The 24,062-nt window shown below is 50.6% G+C and overlaps 1 protein-coding gene across 2 annotated transcripts in view; it reads right to left on the reverse strand.

Moving 5' to 3' along the window:
• The window catches only part of VAV2 (vav guanine nucleotide exchange factor 2), a 151,901-nt gene that overhangs the window by 104,569 nt on the left and 23,270 nt on the right, over nt 1–24,062 (reverse strand). For both annotated transcript variants that reach the window (XM_059828639.1, XM_059828640.1), the window contains exon 2: nt 12,418–12,534. In XM_059828639.1, the coding sequence (XP_059684622.1) occupies nt 12,418–12,534 (117 nt within the window). The remainder of the gene's footprint in view (nt 1–12,417; nt 12,535–24,062) is intronic.

Consider the following 24,062-nt stretch of genomic DNA (forward strand, 5'->3'; position numbering starts at 1 on the left):
TGTTTGCACCGCCGCACCGAGGCAGAGATGTCTGCAAGGCCAAAAGGGCACCCCAAAAAATTACATCTGGCAGCTCATCAGGAGAAACAGCACTGTGAAAACACACACCAGCGGGATCTCGGTAGACAAGTGTTAACCCTTCCTCCTCCCCCAAATCCATCATTTTCTTCCCTTTTTCATCTCCCGTTGACATTTATGATCTCCAACCAACGTGGTAACTAGCGTGTCCCAGCTTGCCCGGGAAGGGTGGAGGAGAAGTTTTCATCCGAGGACGGGCTGAACGTGGCCGGTGCTAATGGCGAGACTGCAGCGAGGGGAAATTTCATCAATGCACAAATGGAATTTGCCAAGAGGCATTTTAAGAGTCAATTCTTCACAGTCCAGTAATTAGAACAATATTATGAAAAAAGGCGAGGGGGAGGGCGGGAGGCAGCGCACACACTGGGACTTGGCTGGTGGAGGAACCGGGCTGAGCAAACAGAGTCAAGTGAGGCCTCAAGGCAAGAGTCCTTCACGTGGTTCCCTGAAGGTTGGATTCAAACCAACAGTTTATCCGCTTCCCAACCGTAGATTTTTCTAGGCATGCTTGTTTTTAAATAAAACTTCAGATTCAGATCAAATATGGGCTAATGACCCTGACCCAACTTCCTTCTTTACCTCAAAAATACCACCAAGGTCAATGGGGTTTTTCCCTTCCAGGCCAATACATTCAATTTAAAGTCCTGCTACAGACTCCCCTAGTGACTAATAAATCTCTGTGCACGATCTAAGATATCATAAAAGTCTAACCCCATTAGCACTCGGTCCCAAAAATCAGATTCCCGCAGAGTAGCTGTCATCTGGGTCTACAAAAATCAGAACACCCCAAACTGTTGCATTAGCTGAAAATGCTCAAAATGAGCTTCCCATGCAGCATCTCCTATACTGGGATCAAACATCCCAGCTGAACAGTGAAACAAAACCCAAACAGACCTCCATGCTGGTGGATCCATCTCTAACACCTCCCTGGCTGCCAGAGCAGCCTCTCCGGGGAACTGGTGGACTCTCTTTGCTGCTGCTCTCCAGTGTCCCATGTTGGTGTGCCCGTAGGCAGAGCCCTCGCAGCCAGCTTTGCCGTGTTACGTCCAGGAGCCAGAAAATTCATTTTTAAAGAAAAGTTAACTTGCTGTGCAAATCTAGCTTCTGCAAAGACAGCCTGGGAGCAGAACTGATGTGTGGGGTTCAAGATAGACTGACGCTGTACAATGGTCATTCCTATCTGCTGAAAGTGGGACTCGGCCAGTTCAATTCACATCTGCAACGAACTGTGATCTCAGCTCCGCTTCTGAAACACAGAGGTCCTTTTGATAAATCTCTATGTACAGGGACTAAAGCACTATTTCCGCATGAAAGAAATAAATCCAATTTTTTTTAATAATCTTTACAGTCCACTGGCTTGGAAGACGGAGTTTCTCTTTCCCATCGGAGAGCTGTTGCACCCCATCAGGCTCAGGTACATAGCTGGGCCAGCAGACAGCAATGCCCCGGAGCCCGCTGTCTCGCACCCCGGCTCTCCAAGCACTTCTTTTAAATTAGTCCTCCCAGCACCACCTCGGTCGCTTTGTCTTTGGCATGTGCCCAGAGGAGATCAGGGTGTCGCAGGAACAGCCCTGATATCACACCCAGTGCTTGCACGCAAAATCCCCCCAGGATCCTCAGCTCTGATTTAATTCTCAGTGTACACTTGTAGCACCGGTACTGAAAGGTCTGTGTATGGGGGAAGGTCTTTGCAGAGTTTTCTCAAGGAAAAAAATGAGCAGAGCTTTTCTTTGTCAAAGCTCCACTTCTGCATCAGTTCTCTCCAGATATCTGTATGTTTTAAATGAGATGCACAGAACCAAGAGAGAGATAGAAGAGTACACCTGTATGAGAGCCATTACTTCGTGTATTAGTGACATCCATTGCATCTTCAAGGACCGTACAATGCAAATATCAGTGCGACTGTCTCCCTACTGGTATCAGTAATTAACTGTCTTCAACAAGATGACTCTTAAAGAATGTGGGATAGCAGCAGGTCAGGGCTCAGGACTGCTGGGTCTGCCCCTGCTCCACTGCCACCGTTCTGCAGAGCCTGGACAACCTGCTACTTCTCAGGCCACACCAGCTCTTCAGACAACACAGAATCCATATATTGTATAAGTTGTCCTCACTGCTCCATCATATTCAGCCTGTGACAGAGCAACCGGGCATCACACTGCACCTTTGAGACCCTTCGCGTGCTTCAAGTCAGGTAGACGCTCCAGAGCTTCCCGAAGTCAGGGTGACCTCGGAGGTGGCAAATGGAAGAGATGGAGAGCTGGAAATAAGCTCTCCCGCGTGGCAGGAGTCGTGGAGAAGGTGCTTTTCATCAGTAGCTGGCATCAACATTAAGGAAAAAAGATGAAGCCTTGCCCTAGGATTGGGATGGGAAACACCATCATCCCAAGCCCCAGAAGAACACGCAAACTGCTGGCTCCGATGTAAGTGTTACTTCCAACCCATTTGCACATTGCTCCTTCCCCTGAAGTATTAACCACCTTTTTCAAAACTTAAGTAACAGGCTGTGAAATCCCCACCATCTGTTAGCCAGGGAGGAATCTCCACCACAGCTAAATCAGCCTCTCCCACACAAGCCTTACTCATTAGTAGGAACGACTGCAAACATTTACCAAGTCCACACTGGCTCAAAAATTCCTAAAATTACAAACAAGAGGCCCAGGATAGGAAACCCTGACAAATGGCACTAAGTGCAGTGTGTACACATCATTAGCTTTACCCAGGGTGCATTAAGGCTGCTTTCTTGGTACCATGATTATGCTTTAATACCTAATTAGTAGGAAGAGAACGATGTGGAAGAGGAGAATGTCTCACTTACATGCGCACCATTAAGGCTGAGAGCACTGCAGCATCACCACCTGAGGCTCATTAACTGGAGCAGCAAGGCACGGAGGGCGAGCGAGCATTGCTGTCCCGCTGCAGGTATGGCAAAGGGCTGCGCAGCCGCGCTTGTCGCAGTCGCCCCATCTCCCCTCCTGCACCAGGCTTGGAGCCAGGCAAGGAAAGGTCTGCAAGAGCTGGGAAATACAAAGGTATCTTTCCCCAAGAGAAATGCTCGTGCTTTTCCAAAGGGAAATTGATACCGAAGATAATTACACAACAACCCTTACAGACGGTTTTCAGATGTCTCGGGTCATCCCGGCCTCACCTGTGATGGTTAGAGAGATGCTTTTTAAAACCCATTCAAAGTAAATTGTTCCCTACCAACACTGCAGCTGCAGTCCAGCCCTCCGATCCCGCGTTACCGCCGGGCTCCCTGTCTGCAGCACCCAGCACAGCCCCTGCACACAGACAGACAGACCGACCAACCGACCTAACGCCCTGCAGCTCCAGGATAGTTCTCACCAAATTTTCCATCCCTTTCTCTCTCTGGTGTGTGTGCACACCGTCATCCAGCCCGCAGCAGGCAGGTGGGAGGAATCCCGAATGTACAGGGAGTTTTTGAAGGAATATTTAGTTTCTGAAGGAAAAGGGAAAGAAAAACACCCTTCCTGGAAGCCCTCCAAGAACAAACAAGCAGCCCATTCTGACAGGCAGTGGAACAAAATAGTCCGAGATGCTTCCCCCCCCGCCTTAACTTTCCCGCATGAAGAAGTGTGGGAGGGAGAGGAGAAGCCCCCCCACCGTCCCCGCGGGAGGGCAGCCCTGGTTTCTAAAGCTCTCCTTGCAGGCGGACAGGACCCGCTGGTCCCTGCCTCAGCGACCTGAAGTCTCTCCAAACACGGGAGACTCACAAGAGACAGAAACTGGGCGAGAGACAGGGGTGCGAACAGCAAACCTTGCCGAAACCACGCTCTGCTGAGACCAGGGGTTTCAACACCGGCCATGCCGGTATTTTCAGGCTGTTTTGCTTTTTGCCCATTCTGCTAAACCACAGTTACACCAGCATGTTAATCTGTTTCAAGAAAAGTTAATCATTATTTGTAACCAAAGCATTTGGCCTTGGGACAGTCTCATGATGAGACGCTGCAGTTCCAAGAGGCTGAGAAATCTGCAGAAAAGCTCATTATAGAATAAAAAATTCCTTTTATTCCAAGACTCCCTTAAGTGATATTACCTGGAATGTATCTCCTTCCTTCCCCAAAGCACACGCACACTGAGCAGTTAAGCTCAAGTGATGGCAGCTGAACTGATTGAGCACCAAGACATACAAAGACTGACTTTGCTTGTTGACATCTTTCAGTCACGATGATGCTCCCTGCATCATTACATCTCAAACATCCGATGACATGATAAAGGAAAAACATCTCATGGGGTTCAAATGAAACCAGGCATTTTTCAAAGAATATGCAAAAAACTGTTGGGTCACCCAAAAGAGCCTGGCTTCTTCCCCCCTCCCCTTTTTGGAGACATGGACTGGTAAATGTTCTACCACTCACAGGTTTTACAAGGGGAAAAAAAAAAAAGGAATTATTTTCTCCCTAGTTTTGTCTAGAATTACCACAAGGAGAGCTCAGACAAATCAAGGAGGTAAAGGAAAATCAATTTCATACACATTAAGGATATGCATTTATCCATGTCCTGATCAATACCTCGGATTCCTTGCACGTGAAAACACTTCAATCACCATTTAAGGCCCAACAGCAGAATTCTCCCATCCAGACTATGGGAGTTACGAAAGATCCTGCCCATACTTGTTTGATCTGAAACATAATACCCCTTAATGTGACCCCTTGGAAAAATACTGGGGAAAGCAGCCAAGGAAAAAAAAAACAAAAACCAAAGCTTCCCAGAATGAACATTTCTGGCTCTTTCAGTTCCACTGAGAAGCTGCACATTATAAACAGAGCAGATTTGTAAGTAGGGGAGAGAGGAAGGGCAAAAAGCAGAGAGAATTTGCCACAGCACAGCTAAAAGCTGCTGCTGCGGTGAATCCCAAAGGGCCACCAGCGCTGCTGCCCAGCTCCTGCTCCTGCTCCAGCCCAGGGGCCGGGTGCTGGGACGTTGCATTTTCATCTGCTCTGCTCGGGGACCGGCTCCCGAGCCCGTGGACGGTGCAAGCCTCACAATCCCGTGTGCGTGTGCCTTACAGAGACCTTACAGCACCTTTCCACGCTCCCAAAAATCAGAGCAGCTTTGCAAACGGCAGTAACTCCCACCGCGGTGTTTACTCGTGCTGCTCCTCACCTGCTCAGCGACGCACAAAGTCCTCGGCAAGGAGCCGAGCTCCTCACCGGGAACGGCTCCCGGCTACGGCAGCTTGGCGAAAGGCTCAAGGGGCGCCCAGCCGGCATCGAGCCGAACATTGCTCCGGGCCAAGGAACCGCAGGAGCGGGTCTGATGCCACAAAGCGTTTCTTGGCAGAGAACCCAGCCCCAATAACCAGAGACCTTGGGTGAACGTGGGTGTCTGCTTTCGGCCGTGCAACGTCTCACCGGCCCTAATCCCAAGCAGAAAAAGCCGGCTGTAAGCAGAGACTCTCCTCCCGCGGCACCGGTGGGAGCCCGCCGTGTCCCCTCTCGTGTCGGGCAGTGGGACAGGAGGTGACACCAGGGCCACAGCTTGGCGGTTCAGCCTCCAGCGACCCTGCCCGGGCTGGCTAAACCCGCTGTTTCACACAGGGGCTTGCTTGAGGGTGCAGCGAGCGACTAACTGCATTTTATCAGCAACTTGTTGCCTATGCACGATTTAGGGCTGTGGTGCTGTTACCGGCCCCATGAAGACCACAAAAAACACCAGCGTGGCCCTTTCGACATTAACTGCGACAGGCAGCTAGGAAGATTCACAGTCCACCAGATATTTCAGGGCAATATTCATAGCAGAGCAGGGAGAAATGGCCAGGATTTGGAGCCTGAAAATATACATTACTAGAGATGCGGCAGCACCTACCACATCCCTCGTGGCAAACACCGCCCGGGTGACAGTCCCGCGCACGGCACGGCGCTACGCCGCAGAAAGCACCGTCTGGTACACGCTTGACTAGCTGCAGAAAGATGTAATTCATCTGCCCTCTGTTTTAGGGAAGTTCAGCGTCAGGGTTTCCTGTACATACTTTTAGTGTTCCGGCTGAAAACATCTGCCGGACACACTGCACCTGCTAACGCAGCCCCCCCATGAACCGCAGCTGATGTCCTCCCGGTGCCCGGGAGCAGGAGGATGGGAGGAGGGTCCCTGCGTCACCCCACGTCTGACAGCATCACCCGAGACTAACACTGGAGGGTCACGGGCAATACAGAGCTCGGTACACGTGGAGCGTGAGACAAGCAGCCCCAAAGTCCAAATGAACCCTCAAGCTGGCAAAGGGAGGCAGGGGTGAGGAATAAATCCAACCCACGCTGTTCCAGTCTGCTTTTGCCATTTGTGGCATTCATCCCAATCTCCAAGTCTCCAGTACAATTCCAGCAAGGCCATTTAAAACACGGGTGGCCAAATACCAGCTGACCTAACACCGGCTGAGCAATGTGCCAGCCAGCACGGAAGGGACCAACATCACCCGCAGCTCCTGCAAGCAACCGGGGAGTTAATCATCAACTGGCAGACGGTGACAGTCTGCACAGGCGTGCCATGAGCTGTAACAGCAGGGCTGCCTTCCCATGCTCTCATACACTTCCCGGAGCTGTGGCTTCTTCCTCGGGCAAGGACTGCAGCACCCAATGGCTCTGGGCAAAAACCAGTGGGCAGCATCGAAGTTGCACGTGAATTTTCAGCTTGTTGGCAAAGCGCTTCGGTCGCTTCTGAAAAAGCACAGCGGTGGTCCATAAAGCACGATATTGCCCTACAAGAGCTGTGCTGCTGTGCACAGGCATGCGGAGGGCAGTGCGAGGGAGATCGTGGGCTCAGGGTGCACCCACGGCTCCTTCTTCGGAGGGGACAACATCACGGGAAGCACCGGGCAGGCACGGGGTTAAGCAGGTTGCTGGTTTCTTGCATGCAATCACATGCACAGTTCTCTTTGCAGGCCAGTTACTCTACTGCTCTTGGGAATTAAAAAAAAAAAAAAAGCCAAAAAACAATACACACACCCTTCTTTTGGAGAATTCTTCTCACTTCCCACCCCACCCGCTGCACACGCACTGTGCGAGTTACACAGCAATTAAAAACGTTTTCATCTGCGATAGCATCCCTTTCTTGACACACGTCCAACCGCCGCGTCACAGCCATCTGAGTAACTGGCACAGAGGACCACAACACGGAAAGGTCCATCCGGCTGCCCGGTCCTCCGGGGGATTTGTAAATAATCGGGAGGCGAGGCACAGCCGCCGGCACCGTGGAGCCGTGGATGGGATGCTGTGCTCGGCTCCCGGCCGCTATCGCTTCATGCACTCAGGGGTGCATGCAGAAAAACGCACCGCTTTTATTTTGTTCTTGGCTACAAGAGGTCAGAAAAAAAAACCCAAAAAGTCAAGAATGGGAGAAAGAGAGCTGCTCCCCCCACCAGCGGGCCAGCTGCGGGAGGGCAGGCGTTGGGCTTGCTCTGTTACAGCACCAAAATGCAGTCGTTTCTCTGAAAGCCTTGCAATTTTCAACTGCCTGTATTATTTCATACAAATCTCCCCCCTTCTCCCCTTTATATGCCCAAACTGTGCTAAAAAGGCAGCCTTTAAAGTACTGCTGCAGGGATATTGACTTGTGCATGAAGTTTGAGATGATGGAGGGAGGGGAATTCTCAGCAGAGAAACAGAGAGAAACACAAACCACCAACTCTCAGTTATTAATCCCTTAAATAATTCTGACAACGCTCCCCACCCTCCCATCTGAAACCAGGCAGAAAACTCTGGTTTCTGACTCTCTGGCAAGAGGGTGGGGTGTGTGTCAGAGAGGGACCAGGGGACGATGGCAGTCCAGCCCCTTCCCAGCTCTCCATCCCGATGGCCGGCGAGGTGGGACCTCTCCTTTTGCCGATTCTCCCACCGCAGGGTGCCGGTGATGAAACCGGGGGACAAACCTGCAACAGCGTCCGGTGAGGACAGCCCGGATCCCCCCGGGGCTTTCCAAGAGTGCTCCACGCTGGCTCCTCGGCATGAGGAAGGGGATGCCTTTACACCAAAAACTACCCTGAAGACACAAATGCTTTACAGAGGGCACCCATCCTTTTAACTCTGATAGTCCCAGGACATCCCCGGTTTGGCATCTCCCCTGTCCTCTCCCACCAACACGGCGGCTCTCGCTGCAGCCACTCGGGCGGCCGAGCCCAGGGCCACCCTCCCCACCACGCACCTCTCCTCCCCGGCACTTCAGACATGCAAGACAAGCCACGTCCCAGCCCTCCGTCAGTCACCCGTGAAGCACACGCGCCAGGGAACCTCGGTGACTCCAAAAACTGCGAGGGAGGATTGATCCAGACCCCCCCTCCTCTGAGCCCTGCTCGAGCTGTGAGGTCGGTGCAGTTCTCGCCAGCCTCTGGACCAGAACCAACAGAGTGAAAAACACTACTGTAATCTCAGTATTGCTATCCCCTCATTTTTCAGCTAACCTGTGAACCGCTTCCCTTTTTCATTTTTAGAGCAGCATCATTTTGTATCCATGGGTCAGGGGAGGAAAGACCCCTATCTCGCAAAAAAAGCTTTTTTCAAACAGTGCAGGAACTTCCAAAGAAAGTCAGGACAATTAAATACACGCCAGGAGAGCAGAGAGGAGTGGGAGGCTAATAAATGGCACGCTCCACAGGTTTATGAATATTTGAACTACATTTCTCAAAAAAAAAAAATAGTACATTACTGCAAGTTATTGAAAATGAGTAACTCCCTTTAATGAACCTTGCTACCATCATGCTGACTAATAGAGTGATAAAGAGTTTAATCCATATTTATGTACATTTTATCTCATTACAGTTGGTGCCAATAAATTAGCGAGTCCAATAAGAGTTACGTTTTATACCATCACTGCTATTAAATGTGCATGAAGTACTGTGCAACAGCGTACATGAGCACTAGCTTTTTATTTTCTTTCTTTTTTAGGAGCCAGGCTGTACTAGCAGAGACCGCACAGCACCCCTGCAGAGGACCCCAGCGCTCACTCCTGCAAGATCAGACCCGAACTAGGGACAAGGCAATATTAACAGGGGTTTTCTTCCTCGGAGCGCTGCACGCTGCGCTGCTTCTGCATCCTGCGGTGCAGACACAGCCATGGCAAAACACTTCTGCAGATGTCACTACTGATTACGGATAGCTTTTGAGCCACTTTAAAGGAATAAGATACAAAAAAAAAAAAAAAAAAAAATTAAGAGCCAACTTGTAGAAAACAATATAACAGTATAGTCTTTTACGGTGTCTTAAAGGGGCACAGCTAGAAATACAGGCGGTCAGCATCTCGGGTCACTTTTGGAAACCTCCGTTATGAAACACGGCACGTCCCTCCTCACAGCAGGATTGCTTAACAACTGGACATCGGGAAAAAAACCTGGCTGTGAGCAATTTAAACTGGCCTTTCGACTCCCTTGGGTGACTGGGAAACACTGCAACCAAGATTACGAGAAACATGACGCATCTATTTGGCAAAAGCCTGCACTTGCCAATTACCCGACATCCCACGAAGGCAGAGATGGAGCCTTTCAGCTCCACAGGGATTTCGGCCGGAGAAGCCCACATGGCTCACGATCCCGTTTCACCAGCTGCTATCCCGGTGCCAATAAGGAAGCAGGAACTTCCCAAGCTTAACACTTAAGGAAGCAGCAAAACCAGGGATCAAAACCCACGTTCCTGGACTCGAGCAGCCCCCAACCACACTTGCCCCTTTGGAGGAGGCTCCATCGATCCTATGGCAGCTCCTCCTTGCTGAAGCCCTGGCTCAGAAGCCAAAGGGAGCTATGGAAAACTCTCTCGGAATAACAGCTGGTCAAGGCAACACTGAGGGATGTGATTTTTCTTCCTCTTCGAAAGCACTAGTGTTTTTCTTACACTAAGAAACCCTGAAGGACCCTGCAGATTCCAAAGGACAAGTCCTTTACGTATAGGTCAGCACCACATAAATGCAAGCCCCTGCCTTTCTACTCGGTAATTACACCGCAGCAAACCCAAATGCTATTAGTAATTGCTGTCTCACTGGCCTTCTGGTTTGGAGGGGAGAAATAACTACTTCAGTGGCATCCAGAAAGGAAACACCCAACACCGCTCCACCAAGGTTCCTATGTAATTAAATGGTCGACTGTTACTGTGCTCCGTTCAGACACGTCTCCTACACGGCATAAGTGTCTTGTAACCAAAAAAAGCTATTGATCTAAGTAATGAGTAGCTCCAGGAAGAATTTTTTGTGTGTGAAGTCTGTGTTTGGCCAGTGGGAACGTGGATTAGAGACTCCCTTTGCTCTCACGGTGACTCAAAACGGAAAGGCACTTTGGTCAACAGCAGATTTTTCCCTGTTTATTTGCTTTGCCACTGTTGAATGCAGATCTGAGGATAATGTGGGAATGAAAGGTGGCAAAGACAATGGGGATGTTTTGACAGGCTTCCAGAGGGATTTAGGGTGGTGCAGACCTGAACAGCTGATACCCCCACCAAACTGATAACAAACTGCATTGGGAAAAAGATCAGCAAGGTTTTTGTATAGAGAATCTATGCCTCCCAAATCTTATAAGGTTGTATATAAGGTTTGAAGATGATGATGCGCATGAAAATAAGCAAGATCCAGGCAATTTCCCAGAAGTTTGTGACAAGTTTCTTTTCCAAAGTCTCCTAAAAAACTAAATTGTCATGGGGTAAGAGGGAATGGCAAATCATCTCCCCTTCCCAAGTCACAACCCTGAACGTCACCCCAAAAAGTGAACAGGAGGAGGAGGGAATAGCTGTTCCCTAACCAGACCAAAAAGGAAACCAAACCATGTTCAGCTGACATGCTCCAGCAGTGTTTAAACGCCAGGCTCTATTAACAGGCGTCTTAGGCAATTTGAAACAGCACAAAGCAAAAGACAAAGTGACGATAAAGCAGCATTTTAATTAGCAGTGGTTCTTTCCCCAGCCCAAAAGGTTCCTTTTGTGCATTCATATTCCCAGAACAACGAAAGCCTTCTTGTATTTCATAAATCAAAAAACCTCATAAAACAAGCCCCTGCAATTGCACATTCCAGATAATGGTCCAGAAATAAATTAGACCATAAATATCAAATAATATATCCCGATCAGCAGTAAAAAAAAATCTACTCTTTAGATAATCAGAAGAGAAGATGCCTTCCAGCAGCTTATGCCTGGTACCTCAAAATAGGTAAAACAATAGAGAGCTTTAATAAATCTTTTAACACCTTTTCCACTGAAGAATATAGCAACTGTCCTGCGTAATAGCTTCCCTGAACCCAGTATCCATCAGAGTAACAGCGCAGCCCTGATGCTGTTCACGTCAAAAGCCAGGGTATCAGAACAACAGCCGCTTGTCAAAATCATGCAGGATTTTCCTCCCTCGCAGCTGGGTCTCGTTCAGCATTCGGTGCCACCCATCAATTACAGCAAAACACAAAAACGCGCTCTCTCCTCTCCCGTCTAGGAGACACACGGCACACACACAGCCAGCACCTAGGAACTGCCGGGAGGAAAAAAACCTCCAAACACCGTTTTCAGAAACACTCAGGGGACTAATTTCACCCTGGCATGAAGCTTCCTGACCCCGCCTGGAAACTCACTGGCCACATTACAAAACCGATGGCCATTTTGGTAAATCTGTCTTGCTCGTAGCCGTGCACAGAGGCAGCAGCTGGGGAAGGGCTGTGCGAGGTCTGCACCCCGTGCAGGGTCTGCACCCACACCGGGGCAAAACCAGAAGCGCTGGCGGACGAAGGGTCCTTGTCCCAGGGGTGGTACAAACCTGCGTCCGGGCTTGCAAAGATTTGTGACGCTGCTAGAGAGAAACGTGCTGCTGGGGTTGCAGGGTTCAATCCCCCAGGATGGTTTATGCAGAGCAGGGATGATGCTTAACACCGGTTTGAACGTCCTTGTGCTTACGGGGAGCTCCCGGGCAAGGAGATGGTGCGGCTTTGCCCCAGTCACCCAGCGAGGCAGCTGGAGCTGGAAGAGGACCCGGAGTCCTGACCCCAGCGCAGCACCCAGTCCCCAGGGCTACAGCCTCTTCCAACTGCTCTTATGACCACATAGACACAATATCGTGATTCCCCCCCAAAAAAAGACATTTTTCCTGTACTTTAGAGACTGATCCCAGAGTAATCTAAAGCAAAAAGCTTGAAGGCTTGATCACCCCTCACTAAGGACACAGCAGAACCAACCCCTAGATATGCAGGCTACCACGAGCATAGGGGAACAGGCGCCCAGTGCATGGGTTAAGGGTGCAGAAACTGCTCAGAAAAAAAAACACAAAACCTTCGTATTTTCATCCAAAACCCGCAGTACAAGTCCGGAGAACGGCCCCAGTGCCAGCAGTGCCAGAACCATCACTTGGCAGGAGCTCAGGAGTGACTCTTACCTTTCCAAAATCCCGTACATCGAAGAGGTCGAAGGGATCAAACAGATCGCTGTTTCTTAACCCAAATTTGTCGTGACACACTTTTAGGAAGGTTCGGATGTTCTTCAAACAGAGAAACTGGGGGAAACAAAAAAGAAAGGGAGGGGAAAAGTGAGCAAGACAGGCACAAATTTTAACTGAGATTTACCGAGTTGAATCGACATGTGAGACAAGTTAACAGGGACTTCAAAACCTGCAGTGAAAAGCCACACATTAGTTTATTTGTTGTTACTGAAGATGTCAGACTCCTCGTGCCCTGGGAGCGCTCCTGTGTTCTCAGCTGCGCACCAGGAACAAACGCCCTTTTGAAAAACAAGTTTCACATAAGGTAACATTGCAGAAGGGCTGGAAAACTCAAGCCAGGACGTTTCCCTTTCAAGGTCGAAGCCAAATATAAACTACAGCTGATGTTCTACAGAAGCCCAGTGTTGAACTTTTAACCATTTCCAGCGTGATCCCAGTCGGTTCCCTACAGAAGGGACACGTGTTACAGTGCCTATTGTACATATCGCTGTACATCCATACGCACGCATGCATATACGCATCCCAAACAAAAGATCGGGACAGCGAAAATGAGGGTTTTTTTTGCTTTGGGGTCTGAAACAACTGACAGCTTATTCAAGTCACATTTGCTCCCTTACCCTCGCACCTCCCAGATGCTGCGGGCATCACAAAGACTACCAGACCCACGGAACATCAGCCAGCCCCGTACGGCCCCTTTCCAGCAGGCAGCTGCCAGTCGCGAGGCTCAGCCACGGGAGCTGCTCCTGACCCAGCTCAGATCCCCTTCCCAAGGCCAGGGCAATCCCTGGGACTGCTTCCACAAAGCTTTGCTCATCTTTAATCTTAGCCCATGTGAAGAGGCAGAAATCTCACCCCTCTAGGGACCACCCTCGGTTATTCAGATAGCTCAACTGGCAGAGCAACATTATGTTTCTCTTTCAAGAAAATCCTGTCTTTGGTTACAGCAATAATTGGTCATTTGTTTGCGAGCGTCAGGGATTTTGAAGTCTGGGGACTCCAGACAGTCTCGCTCCAACGGTGACGCCTGGCAGCACAGGGACTGACAGGAGAAGAATAAAAATCTGCTTCAGTTTTGCGACTGCATCACCTACATCCTTCATCAGGATGGACTGACTCTGCCGAGCAAGCAAAATTCATTTCACTTCTTTCCGCATCCTCATGCTATTCCACAAAATACCTTTGATTTATCGCTGTGTTTTTAAACTCTTGGGTTTTTTCAGCAAATTCCTCACAAATACTGGTAATTCTAACACCTTTGTTACATAAATCAACCCATTAAAGGAGTGAATCCTCCCCCCGTGGTGAAGAGGCCGGGATGCAAACTGCCTTTTGGGTGGGTTTGCACGGAGGCGGTCAGTGTGTGTTTTATCACGTGGCACTATCGCTGCTCCCCAAGTTGCCATCAAACCAACACCATGCAAAAACACTGCTTGCAAACTTCACCGAGAGTTCAAAGCAACATAAAATAGCTTAATTTTCTTTTAATTAAAAGAATCAAAGCAGAGTCTTTGGGGCCATCGCATCTCCATAGACATGACCGCGATGCAGCTTGTCGTTATCATCGCATTTGGGATTAGACGTGAGGTTTGCGGCAATGGATTAGCAAGACCACCTCATTAACGACAGGCTGATTCACCTTTACAAAGGAAAAAATAACCTTTTACCCTTCTCCCCCATTCCAGCCCCCTCTCCGTGGAGCAGCAGAGCGACAGCAGAGCTCCCCAGCACAGGACATTCCCATCACATCGGAGCCTTCTCTTCAGACAAGCGAGTGCCGGAGGCAGAAATGGAAAACAATTCTGTTTTTCTAAGGCATTCCTCTATCTCACATAAACACTGCAGTAAATATAATCCGTCTAGACCAAGAGGTTTTTTTGGAATTGCTTTACAACCTCTCTCACCTATACGGGTTATTTCATAACTTTATCTTCTGGGTCTCTGCAAGAATTTACACCCTGGGCAAACCGGCTGCTTGCAGCAGGGATATACGTTCTGTTGCATTGCAGTCTCATTGATTTCAAATTTCCAGCACGTGTTTACTTTAAATCCTTTTCAGCCTGCAGATCTGAAAGTTAATGACACAGGTTATAGCCATAATTACACACAGCAAGAGGCAAGCTTCCTCCGCAGAACTGCCCTGCCTTTCTGCGGCGTTTGCTCCCCACCTCCTGCCCGTCCCACGGCCGACGTGCTCAGGAAAGATGGACTTTCCCAGCGCCGATGTTCAGCCACGCGAAAGCCACCCGAGGGGGCTGAAAACCTGAACCCTCTGCACGATGTGTTTGTGGGTCAAATTCCTGAAAAGCTCGAAGTTCACACTACCTCGTTTCTGAAGGATCGCAGGGACATCGCACATCCAAACGAATGCCTCGACCTGACAGCGTGTCTAACGGGGGGCAAGCCCTGGCTCCACCATGGGTTTAGAACGGGCTGAGCTACCCCCTTCTCAGCTTGGCCCCGGTGAGCCAGGACGGGACCAACCACTGCTCAACGCCAGCTGCACCCAACTGTCTTTGCTCATCCAAGTCAAAGCGGGAAGCCACCGCGCCACGGGCTGCTGAATGAGCGCGAGGCGCCTGCAGCAGTGCCACCGCCCTTCCCGCAGCGCCGGGGGACGTCTGCGAAAAGCCACCGGGCACTGCCGCCATGCAGCCAGCCAGTCGCTGAGCGCAGGCGGACAACAAGCATCGAGGAAGAAGCCAATAATCTATTTAAAGAGTTGCTGAACAGGCCTGATGTAAAACACAATAAACCAAAGCAGCCACACCACGGTCCCGCTCCACCAGCGAGGAGCTGGCAGCAGAGCAAAGCCACCACGTTGCCCACAAGAAAAGCCACCACTTGGGACGACAACTGCAGCTCGGTTTTAGCCCCACTCTTCATGCGCAAGAACACAGGGCGGGTACGACCCACGCGTGGGTGCCAGTGGCACGATTTGCTCCTGCGCTACGTGTCTCTCACCGATCTGCAGAATATCTCCTTGCGCTTTTGCTCACAGGCGTTTCGAGGCTGGTTTGCTGTTGATGGAAGGTCATGAATTGGTGGCTTAATAGTGTTACTCACTGGCCACATGTTAGAATTAGCTACAATTGAATATGAGCTGTGCCGAGGCCATTTTATCTACCAGTCAATCACACCTTTGGACAAGTAAACGCTCCACAGGAGAAAGAGAGGGAGAGAAATCAATGTTCTCCGTGGGGCTCATTCACCACCTGCCAGGCCCAAAATCAATGGTGTCATTTATATGCTTCGAGCGAGACCAGCACCGAAGCAGGGTCCTGCGAACTCCTTCAATGCACGGGCCAGCAAGCGCCCAAGCACCGCACAACCTGAGTCCTGGCATCGCCCTCCTCCACACCCAAAACCACCTCGGTACCCACCAGCCATCGCTTTCCAGGGATAGACGCCACCAGCAACCAGGATGCTCGGTTCTGGAAGCAGACCCCAGAGTCCACAGCACCTTCCGCAGATACCAGCATCTCCCACCGTACCACCGGCCGGGCTCTAAAAGCAGCCACAGCACAAGTGCTCGGCACGGGGAGAGCTCCCCGGGCACTGCAAAGCGCATCCAAAGCACTTCGGAGAGGGAAGTTATCAAAGCCAGAGCGAAGAGGCAATGGGGGCAGGAACGGGACTGTACCACAGGGAGCAAGAAACTCATCCGGTAAAACAAAATACCTTGAAGTGGGCCAATAGATAAGAAAAGTCCATGGTCAGCTCTGACCCAACCCTCTGAGCGTTGCAAGGAGCCAGCGCTATAGAGAAGCAGCGGCGACAGCCCGGCTCCTGCTCTCGGCACGGCAGAAGGGCCCCGCCACCTGCACTCATCAAGTTTCAGAACAGCTTTGCTTATTTTTAAACACTCTGCAAGGCCGTAAGGTGAATAAACTGCTCTCAGCCACCACCCGTCCCGCCCCAGACCGGCAGAAACCCTCTTTGCAAAGCAGGGGGGGCGGCTGCAATTTCAGCAGCACCGCCTGTGCCCTTGCCCAGGCAGGACCAGAGCCACACTGGTGCAAGCAGGGCAGCGAACAACCCCCAGCACCTGGGACATGCTGGAAACTCCTCAGTAGCTTCTGGGATGTTCTTTTTTAAAGAGGGTTTTCACAATATTATTTGTTTTATTGAATTCAGTAAGTTTAGAGACTCCTTGGGTGATCACTGTGCATAGAGAGGATATTGCTGCCAAGTTTCAATGCAACCCAGAGACTTGTCCTGCAAACGTACAAATACATTGGAGAATCACAGAATCACTAAGGTTGGAAAAGACCTGTAAGATCATCAAGTCCAACCGTCAACCAAACCCCACCATGCCCACTAACCCATGTCCCGCAGTGCCACGTCCACACGTTCCTTGAACACCTCCAGTGATGGTGACTCCACCACCTCCCTGGGCAGCCTCTTCCAGTGCTTCACCACTGTCTCAGTAAAGGAATTTTTCCTAATAACCAGCCTGAACCTCCCCTGGCGCAACTTGAGGCCGTTTCCTCTTCAGTGGAGCTTTCAGTGGAGATGGAGAAAGGGACCATTTGGTATTGGGATAACCCCAGATACTTGGGCACTTGGGGTAACCCCACTTTGCACAAGGACACTGGGAGCTTAGCGGGGACATGCCTGGCCACCCCAAAGCTCTGCTCCGGCACCCCCGGAGAGCCCCCGGCCAGGAAGGGCAGGTCAGATGTTTCTGCAGTCGGAAACTACAGCTCCGGGGGCAGGAGGGGAGCCCAGGGGAGGGTGCACGGCGGCTCAGCACCTCGCTCCTCCTCACACCCCCGTTTTAGTTACCACCGCCCCTCCCTGCGGTCCCCGTATGACTGGGCGCCCGCGGCACCTGCGCTGACTAGACAGCAGCCATTTCCGATGCAAATTCGTAAGAAAAGATCCAACTACTCGAGCACGTTGGGGTTAGGTTGGAAACCGTCCCCGGGCCTCAGCAGAGATGATCACAGGCTGGAAAGCCGCGCGGGTTCCTGCCTCCCAGCAGAGCTGCTTTACTAAAGGGAGATGGCAAAGAGGCAGACAAAAAGCTGGTGAATGCAGCAGCATTTGCTCAACAACCAAACTGCCCGAGGTGGGATCTGGAGGACGTGTGCTCAGAGCAGTCCCTGGTCCCTGCATTTGGGATGGCACAAGGGAGGGAGGTGCGAGGCTCGGGAGTCTCCAAGAGACATTTAATAGCGTGATAAAACGTAGGAAAAGGAAAGAAATGGGGCAGATGATTTTGTCCGGCGGTACAGGATCATGCAACAGCTCATAGCTTTTCGGAAAGGGCCTTTTGGAGAGGCAGCAACCGCCGGTGCCTGGGGTTAGTGCTCCAGGGAGGAGCGGGGCCGCACACAATAGCACCGGGCAGGCAGCCACGCGCTGAACCGTGGCCAAAGCCGTGGGCTTGAAATGGGTCCTGCAGCATGCAAGGAATGCTGCAGCTTTGCCGTTTGAGATAACCCATTGACGAATGACGAAAGTAACTTTCTTTAGCGCTTCCTGACTGTGATGTCAGATTTCCTCTTATCTCGCTGCCGGCACAGCTCGAAAGCATCAGGCGAAAAGTTAGTCCCCGACAGGGACCTGTGAGCATCTGCTTATCACAGCCTTTGCAAATGGGGAAGGGAGAGTCTCTCATTGAGAGAACACATCATTTGCAACGATCAGTGGGGAAATGGGTATCCTGTGGCGCAAACCTCTCAAGAAAGCCGAAGGATGCATCTCCGAGTCATGTTGCGTTCTCCCTGAGCTACTCTGACATTGCAAAAGGGCATCGAAGCTCCCTTTGCTTGCCCCAAAGTCAAGAGCAGAGAGAAAGTCCAAGAGCATCCAAGCACCCAGCAGGAACCGCCTGGCTGCAGCCAACATAACCCTGCGCTTACAACTGCGCAAATGACGACCTTTATCTAATCTCTCCCAATGGCTCTGCGCGATCCAGCTCACCTGCACGTCAAGGTGTTACCAGGAGAGTTTTGGGAGCCGTAATAAGAGTCAAAAGGACAACCGGAGCTTATACCACCCTCCACCAGCAGCACCAAATCTTCCGTGGCTTTGTTCCTTCTCATGCTTCGCCCCATTGTCTCTGGTGGAAAGGAGCAGCCGCAGAAACGATATAAAACATCTCTGCAGAAAATTTCCCTTCCCATTCACATTTGGATGCAAGTCGCAGCTCATCAATTACTTTAGATGGACAGATTAAATTTCGGGTTGTTGGACAGCAGATTTATCTATTGAGAAGGAAGAATGAAATTATTTCTCAAACAATTTAGTGCTATTATTTCCCCCCCATTTCAAAATCATTCCTATCGCAGAGTGCTCACGGGCTGGGCAAATTCCACTTAGCAAGACTGATTAATGAGCGCGAAACGCTGATGAGCACTGACCTCCCCACAGCTTTTCCTTCTCCTCACATCCACCCACAAGCAAGGATTAGCCCAAGGAGAGTACCTGAGGGAGAGCAACCATTTATTTTAGCAAACATCCGTAGCTCGTGGAGGACGGAGGAAAGCTAACCTGCAGCAAGCAAAGGTCTTTCCCAGCGAGGAGCAACAGCCAGAGCTCAGAGGGGCTGCAAACCTCCTGCACGAGCTCACCAGGAGCTTCCACCTTGCCCAGCAGAAGCACAACACGGAGCCAGGCAGCACTGCTGGGAGGCTGTTCGGTGGCGAGCCCGGCACCGCAGCACGCTGGGGCAGGCTGCCGAGCCCCGCTCTGGTTCCTGCTCGTCCTCACCCCTTTGCTCATCATCGCTCTCCCAGGGGTCAAGCAGATAAAGAGCTCCCAGATACCTTACAGGGGGTCCCCATTGCGATGAATGGGCTCTCAAAAGGAAGAGGTCTCTCAGATAACAATATTAAGCTCATGAACTGGAAGCTGGAATACACATAAAATTGTAAAAACAATTAAAAAAACCCAAGGGGAGGTCCTGGAGTAACCTATTAAAGACACTGAAGTCCCAAGCCTCAGCCCCAGCGGCAGAGGAACGGCTCTCAGCAGCGCTCAAGTCAGACTCGGCACAAACATTAACCAGAGCTCCTGGATTTCATACAAGCCACGAACTACCGAAACAAGGCGAGGACCGGAGGCAAACACCTCCGAGGTGGCAGACATTAAGAGGACGTGGGAAGAGCGAGAGACAAAGCATAGGGTCAAATGATTAAATCCCAATTAGTCAGAGGTGCAGAAGAAATGCTCGGCGACATATTAAAGTATATACTGAAGATGTATAGGATACAACCGCATCTGTGTTTTCTCTGCTTGCAGGAGGAGCCTGTGCAAGGGCAGCAGCATCGTGTCCCCCCCGGGGTTGCTGTCACCCCGCCAAGCAGCGCTGCATGGGCCAAGCCCAGCACTGCGGCAGCTCGTCCTATTCTATCCCAGGCAAGTTTTGCTGACCCCGAACTCCACCCGAGGACCACCAGGCTCATTTCCTCCATTACATACGCTCCTTCAGAGAAAGAAATGGGAAAGAAAAAACAAAATACTAATCCAGAGGTGTGGCTACAACCCCCATCAGGCAGCTGATGAGTCCAAGAGGATAACGCAGGGCTGGAGAAGGGGACAAGGATCAAGTCACGTCCCCCGGTTCGGAGGAGGGAAAAGAAATCACAGGAAAGCCCAGATCCTTGTGTCCTCCGAGGTGAACTCCCGACAGCAGCAATGACCTCCCCGAAGCTTAAAAACCCGCGCTGAGCCCTCCACGGCGGCACGGCAGGAGAGGTTCGTTAAAGCCAGCAGACCCCACATCTCGTGGCGGGCGGCCCCGCCGGGAGCGCTTGGCTGGGCAGAGCACAGCCGCTCAGCGTCCGTCCGTCCCGGCGTCCGTCCCGCCATCGTAGGGTCACCCGGCGGCGCGCAGGAGCTTTAAATGAGCGGAAGGAAGCTGCAACTTCCCAAAGAAAACGGCGGAGCTGCAGCCGATGACAGTACTTCCCTCCTTTGTGGAGCCCTCCGAGGGCTGCAAACGTAGGGCTCTGCTGAGAAAGCAGGAATCGTTAAGGTAAGGGCTTTAATTGCAATGCCTGGGAGCGTTTTATCAGAGATGGTTACGGGGTCTGAAATTCTCTGCTCACACACCTGAGGTCTGGACAGCCCAGAGCATTTCCCCAAGCACCCAAAATCCAGTGGGTCCAACAGGTTCAGCACAGGTCCAAACCCCAGCCACAGGTTTGTGTAACTAAAAACCTTGGCACTGAGGTTTTGGAAAAGCTTAATCAAATTCCCTGCATCACATCAGGCGGCTGGTTGTACTTCAGAGGTTTCTCTTTTAGACGTTTAAGTGCTCTGCAGAGCCGTTCCCAGGAATAACAAGAGCTTCTTGCAAATCCCGGTGGGCACAACCCTCTTTGAAGGCCCTGGTCTTCACCAACTCCTCCTCTAAGAGAGGGAATTTCAGGTTTCCCTGTATGAAGGGCAACACTGCTTTGAGCCGTGGGTCGTCTTGCTGTTACAAAATGAACGCACGAGAAGCAATACCCCCTTTTTCTTTGCTACCCACCTCAACAGCATTTCGGGAGCTGGATGGAGAATACAGGCTCCTAGACTACATGAAGGAAGGACAGGGTCCCTAATGACCCTGGAAAACCCTGATGCCCTTGTGTTACCCCAAATCCACATCTGCTGATGTGAAAGTCCCTCCTTGGATGCTCTCCTGCCCCAGTGATCTGCCCGGACAGTAGCGGTGAGCCGGACCCTCGGCAGTGCTGCGGCAATGCCCGGGAGAGACCCGTGTGTTACATCCCTACATCCCTTGGATGAGACCAAACCATAAGGTCGCAGCAGAGCAAGACCATGTGCCTGCTCTTCCAGGTGCCTGCTCTTCCAGACACCCTTCTCCATAACCATATGCATCAATATTTAAAAAAAAACAAACGCAGAGCAGCAGTTTTCTCTGCAGGTCCCAGCCTGCCCTAGAGCCGCGTGGGGCTGGCTGCCGGGATGGGAGACGATGGGGCAGGGAGCAAAGGCTGTTTGCAGCCCGAGCTATGGCTAAACGTGGGAAGACCACCAGGTATCACCACCATGCTTTGGAGAAGAAACCCAGCTCGACCTTTTGAGGCCCATCAGTATCACAGGCAAATACAACAAAGGGGTTTCTTTGCAACTTCCCCGCACAATCCAGCGTTAGAGCCTCTGACTCCTGCATCCCAGATCCGGGCTGTCTTGCCGGTCACTTACCAGCAGACTGCCAAATCCAGGCTTGGCTTCAGTGAGGAACAGGATCTGAGACTACATAAAGCTTGGGAGCTGGAGAGCTTGGAAGGATTGCTCAATCTGCCCACGTTTGGCATCCTTAATAGAGAGTCCCCTTCCACGCTCATTAAATCCAGCCTTTCCTCTTGCTGGAAGATATGCAGTTCTATCAGGGGAACTTGGTTAAGACGGGTAGGGGGGGAAAAAGGGAAAAAAAAAAAAGAGATGTCTTTGCTTTTACTATTGACATGAAGTCCTAAACTCATGTTTGCCTTACCAGGGCTCAGACTTCATCACTCGTAAAACAGGACCATAGGTAAAAGACGGGATATGTAAAAAAGAAAACATGATTATAGCTGATCAAGAAATGGGATACCTTCCCACGCACTGAGTTTTCAGCACAGAAAATTCAAAACATTTTGGCCAACCCAAAGCTTTAAGACGGGACTTGACCTGAACCTTGACAATCAAATTATAACACAGAATTCAGCTGCTGTTAAAGAAAATGAGTAATTGCGTAACCGCATATAGCGTTACACTGTAATGATACGCTTACAGAAGATTTTCCAAGCAGTCATTGTTCTCCTGCTCTTCAGGCTGGCGCAGGGAATCGGACCATGATGAACTTTTGACAGGACAGCGATGAGAACTGCTACAGTATGTCTCCGAGATGAGTAAATAGCAGCCAAGTCAGGAAATAAAGCCTTGTCACGTCGTGTATTCGGGCCAGACCCGAGAGAGGAAGCTCCAGGCAGTAGCCTGCAAGCCTGGGCTAGTTCAAAAGCTTCACAGAACTTATTTTTGTTTATTTAAAACCAAGCTTCCCTATAGAAATGCTGAAGAGACAAGCTCTGCGGAGGCAGAAGTGAGCCACGGGGCGGGATCTGAGGCAGGTGCCTACAATAGCTGACTCCAGTATCATTTATGCAAAACTGTCAAAACAGACTATTATTAAATAACCAAAGATGCATGTTGCATTAAAGACCTTTATATCAATTTTATAAGAGTCCCAAATGAAACCCAGTTTGAAATACCCGTTGGTATCTCCAGACCATCCCTGAGCTGACTGTGCCACAGGCTGTCACTGTTAGACAGAGGCACGTCCTCATTTCAGGGCCCACACCAGTCTCACCGCAGACACTGTACACTTTTCTCTTTTAAAACATCCCAAGAAATCTTATTTCAAAAGTTCTGCCATCAGATCAATGGCATGCAATCTTCCAACATCCAAAAGACTTTTCTGGCAAGAGCTCATACGGATGCCCTTGCATTATTCATGCGTCACAGGTATATGCAATTTTTCTCCATACAGTCATGATTTTGGGTGACTCACTTCCAATTAGACTCACTTCACTTTCAGAAAGCCTTGGAAATTACTACCAAATGTGTTATTTTCCTCACTGCAAGAAATGCCAGGTTACCTGCCAGGGAGCAGAAGTGCTGAACAAACCAACCTCCCGATCCATTCGTCCCACCGAGCTGAAGCAGCACAGCACGCAGAGGGAAAGCACGACTGAAAAGCAAAAACTCAACCATGAAAAAATATTTATAACGCTGCATTTGTTGCAGCTTTTACCTTTTAAATTGGCGATGGAGGAAATAATGGCCCAGAACAATTGCAAACTTCCGTCATCGAGATTTGCACAGTCTTGTGCTCCAGACAAGATCTGGAAATGATAGTTCAGCTTCCAGATCACTACTGAAGGACCCAAAGCTGTAGCTGGTGCTGGCAGAAGGAGAGTTATGCATCCCAGAAGACGGAGATAGCCTGCTCATGGTGACGGCTGCTGACACGCACCCTGACACCGTTACGCCTGGGCTGCGTTACACCTTCCTGGACTGTTGCCCAAGTTGCTATCTACCCGCAAGGCATTGCTGAAATGAGGCTGACGACGGGTTCAGTGAAAAACAGTTCCCAAATGTCACACCGGGGACCGGGATGGCGTTATTAGAAGCAGACAACAAACGCTCAGAAAACTCTGCTTAATGGCACCAGGTAATGATGCTGAAAGATGTCCCCCAGCTTCTTCCTAAAGAAGTAATTAAAACCAGAACACTACTTTTCACATTACGGATAACTGATGCAGACCTGCATATGAAATCAAGCTGCATTTTGCAAGATTAAGCCCACAATCTGCTTTTAATAGGTCTCTCGATGCTCCTCTGCCTCATGGCAGCACGCTGGGGCTCTGCACCGACATCAGCTCCTCGCCGCCGAGATGGGGCCATCTCAGAGCAGCTCAGTGCCTTCTTCACCCCCAAAAGCAACAGGAACGGGGTCGTGAGGGTGCTCCTGGGCCGGCCCGTGCATCGCTCCTCTGCACACGAGCTCCCGGCAAGGGGAGGTGGGAAGAGCAGGCGGTTGGAAAGAGGTAGGAAAGGCAGACCTACACCTCAAACCCTCT

Source organism: Gavia stellata, chromosome 24 (assembly GCF_030936135.1).
Source record: "Gavia stellata isolate bGavSte3 chromosome 24, bGavSte3.hap2, whole genome shotgun sequence".
NCBI lineage: Eukaryota > Metazoa > Chordata > Aves > Gaviiformes > Gaviidae > Gavia > Gavia stellata.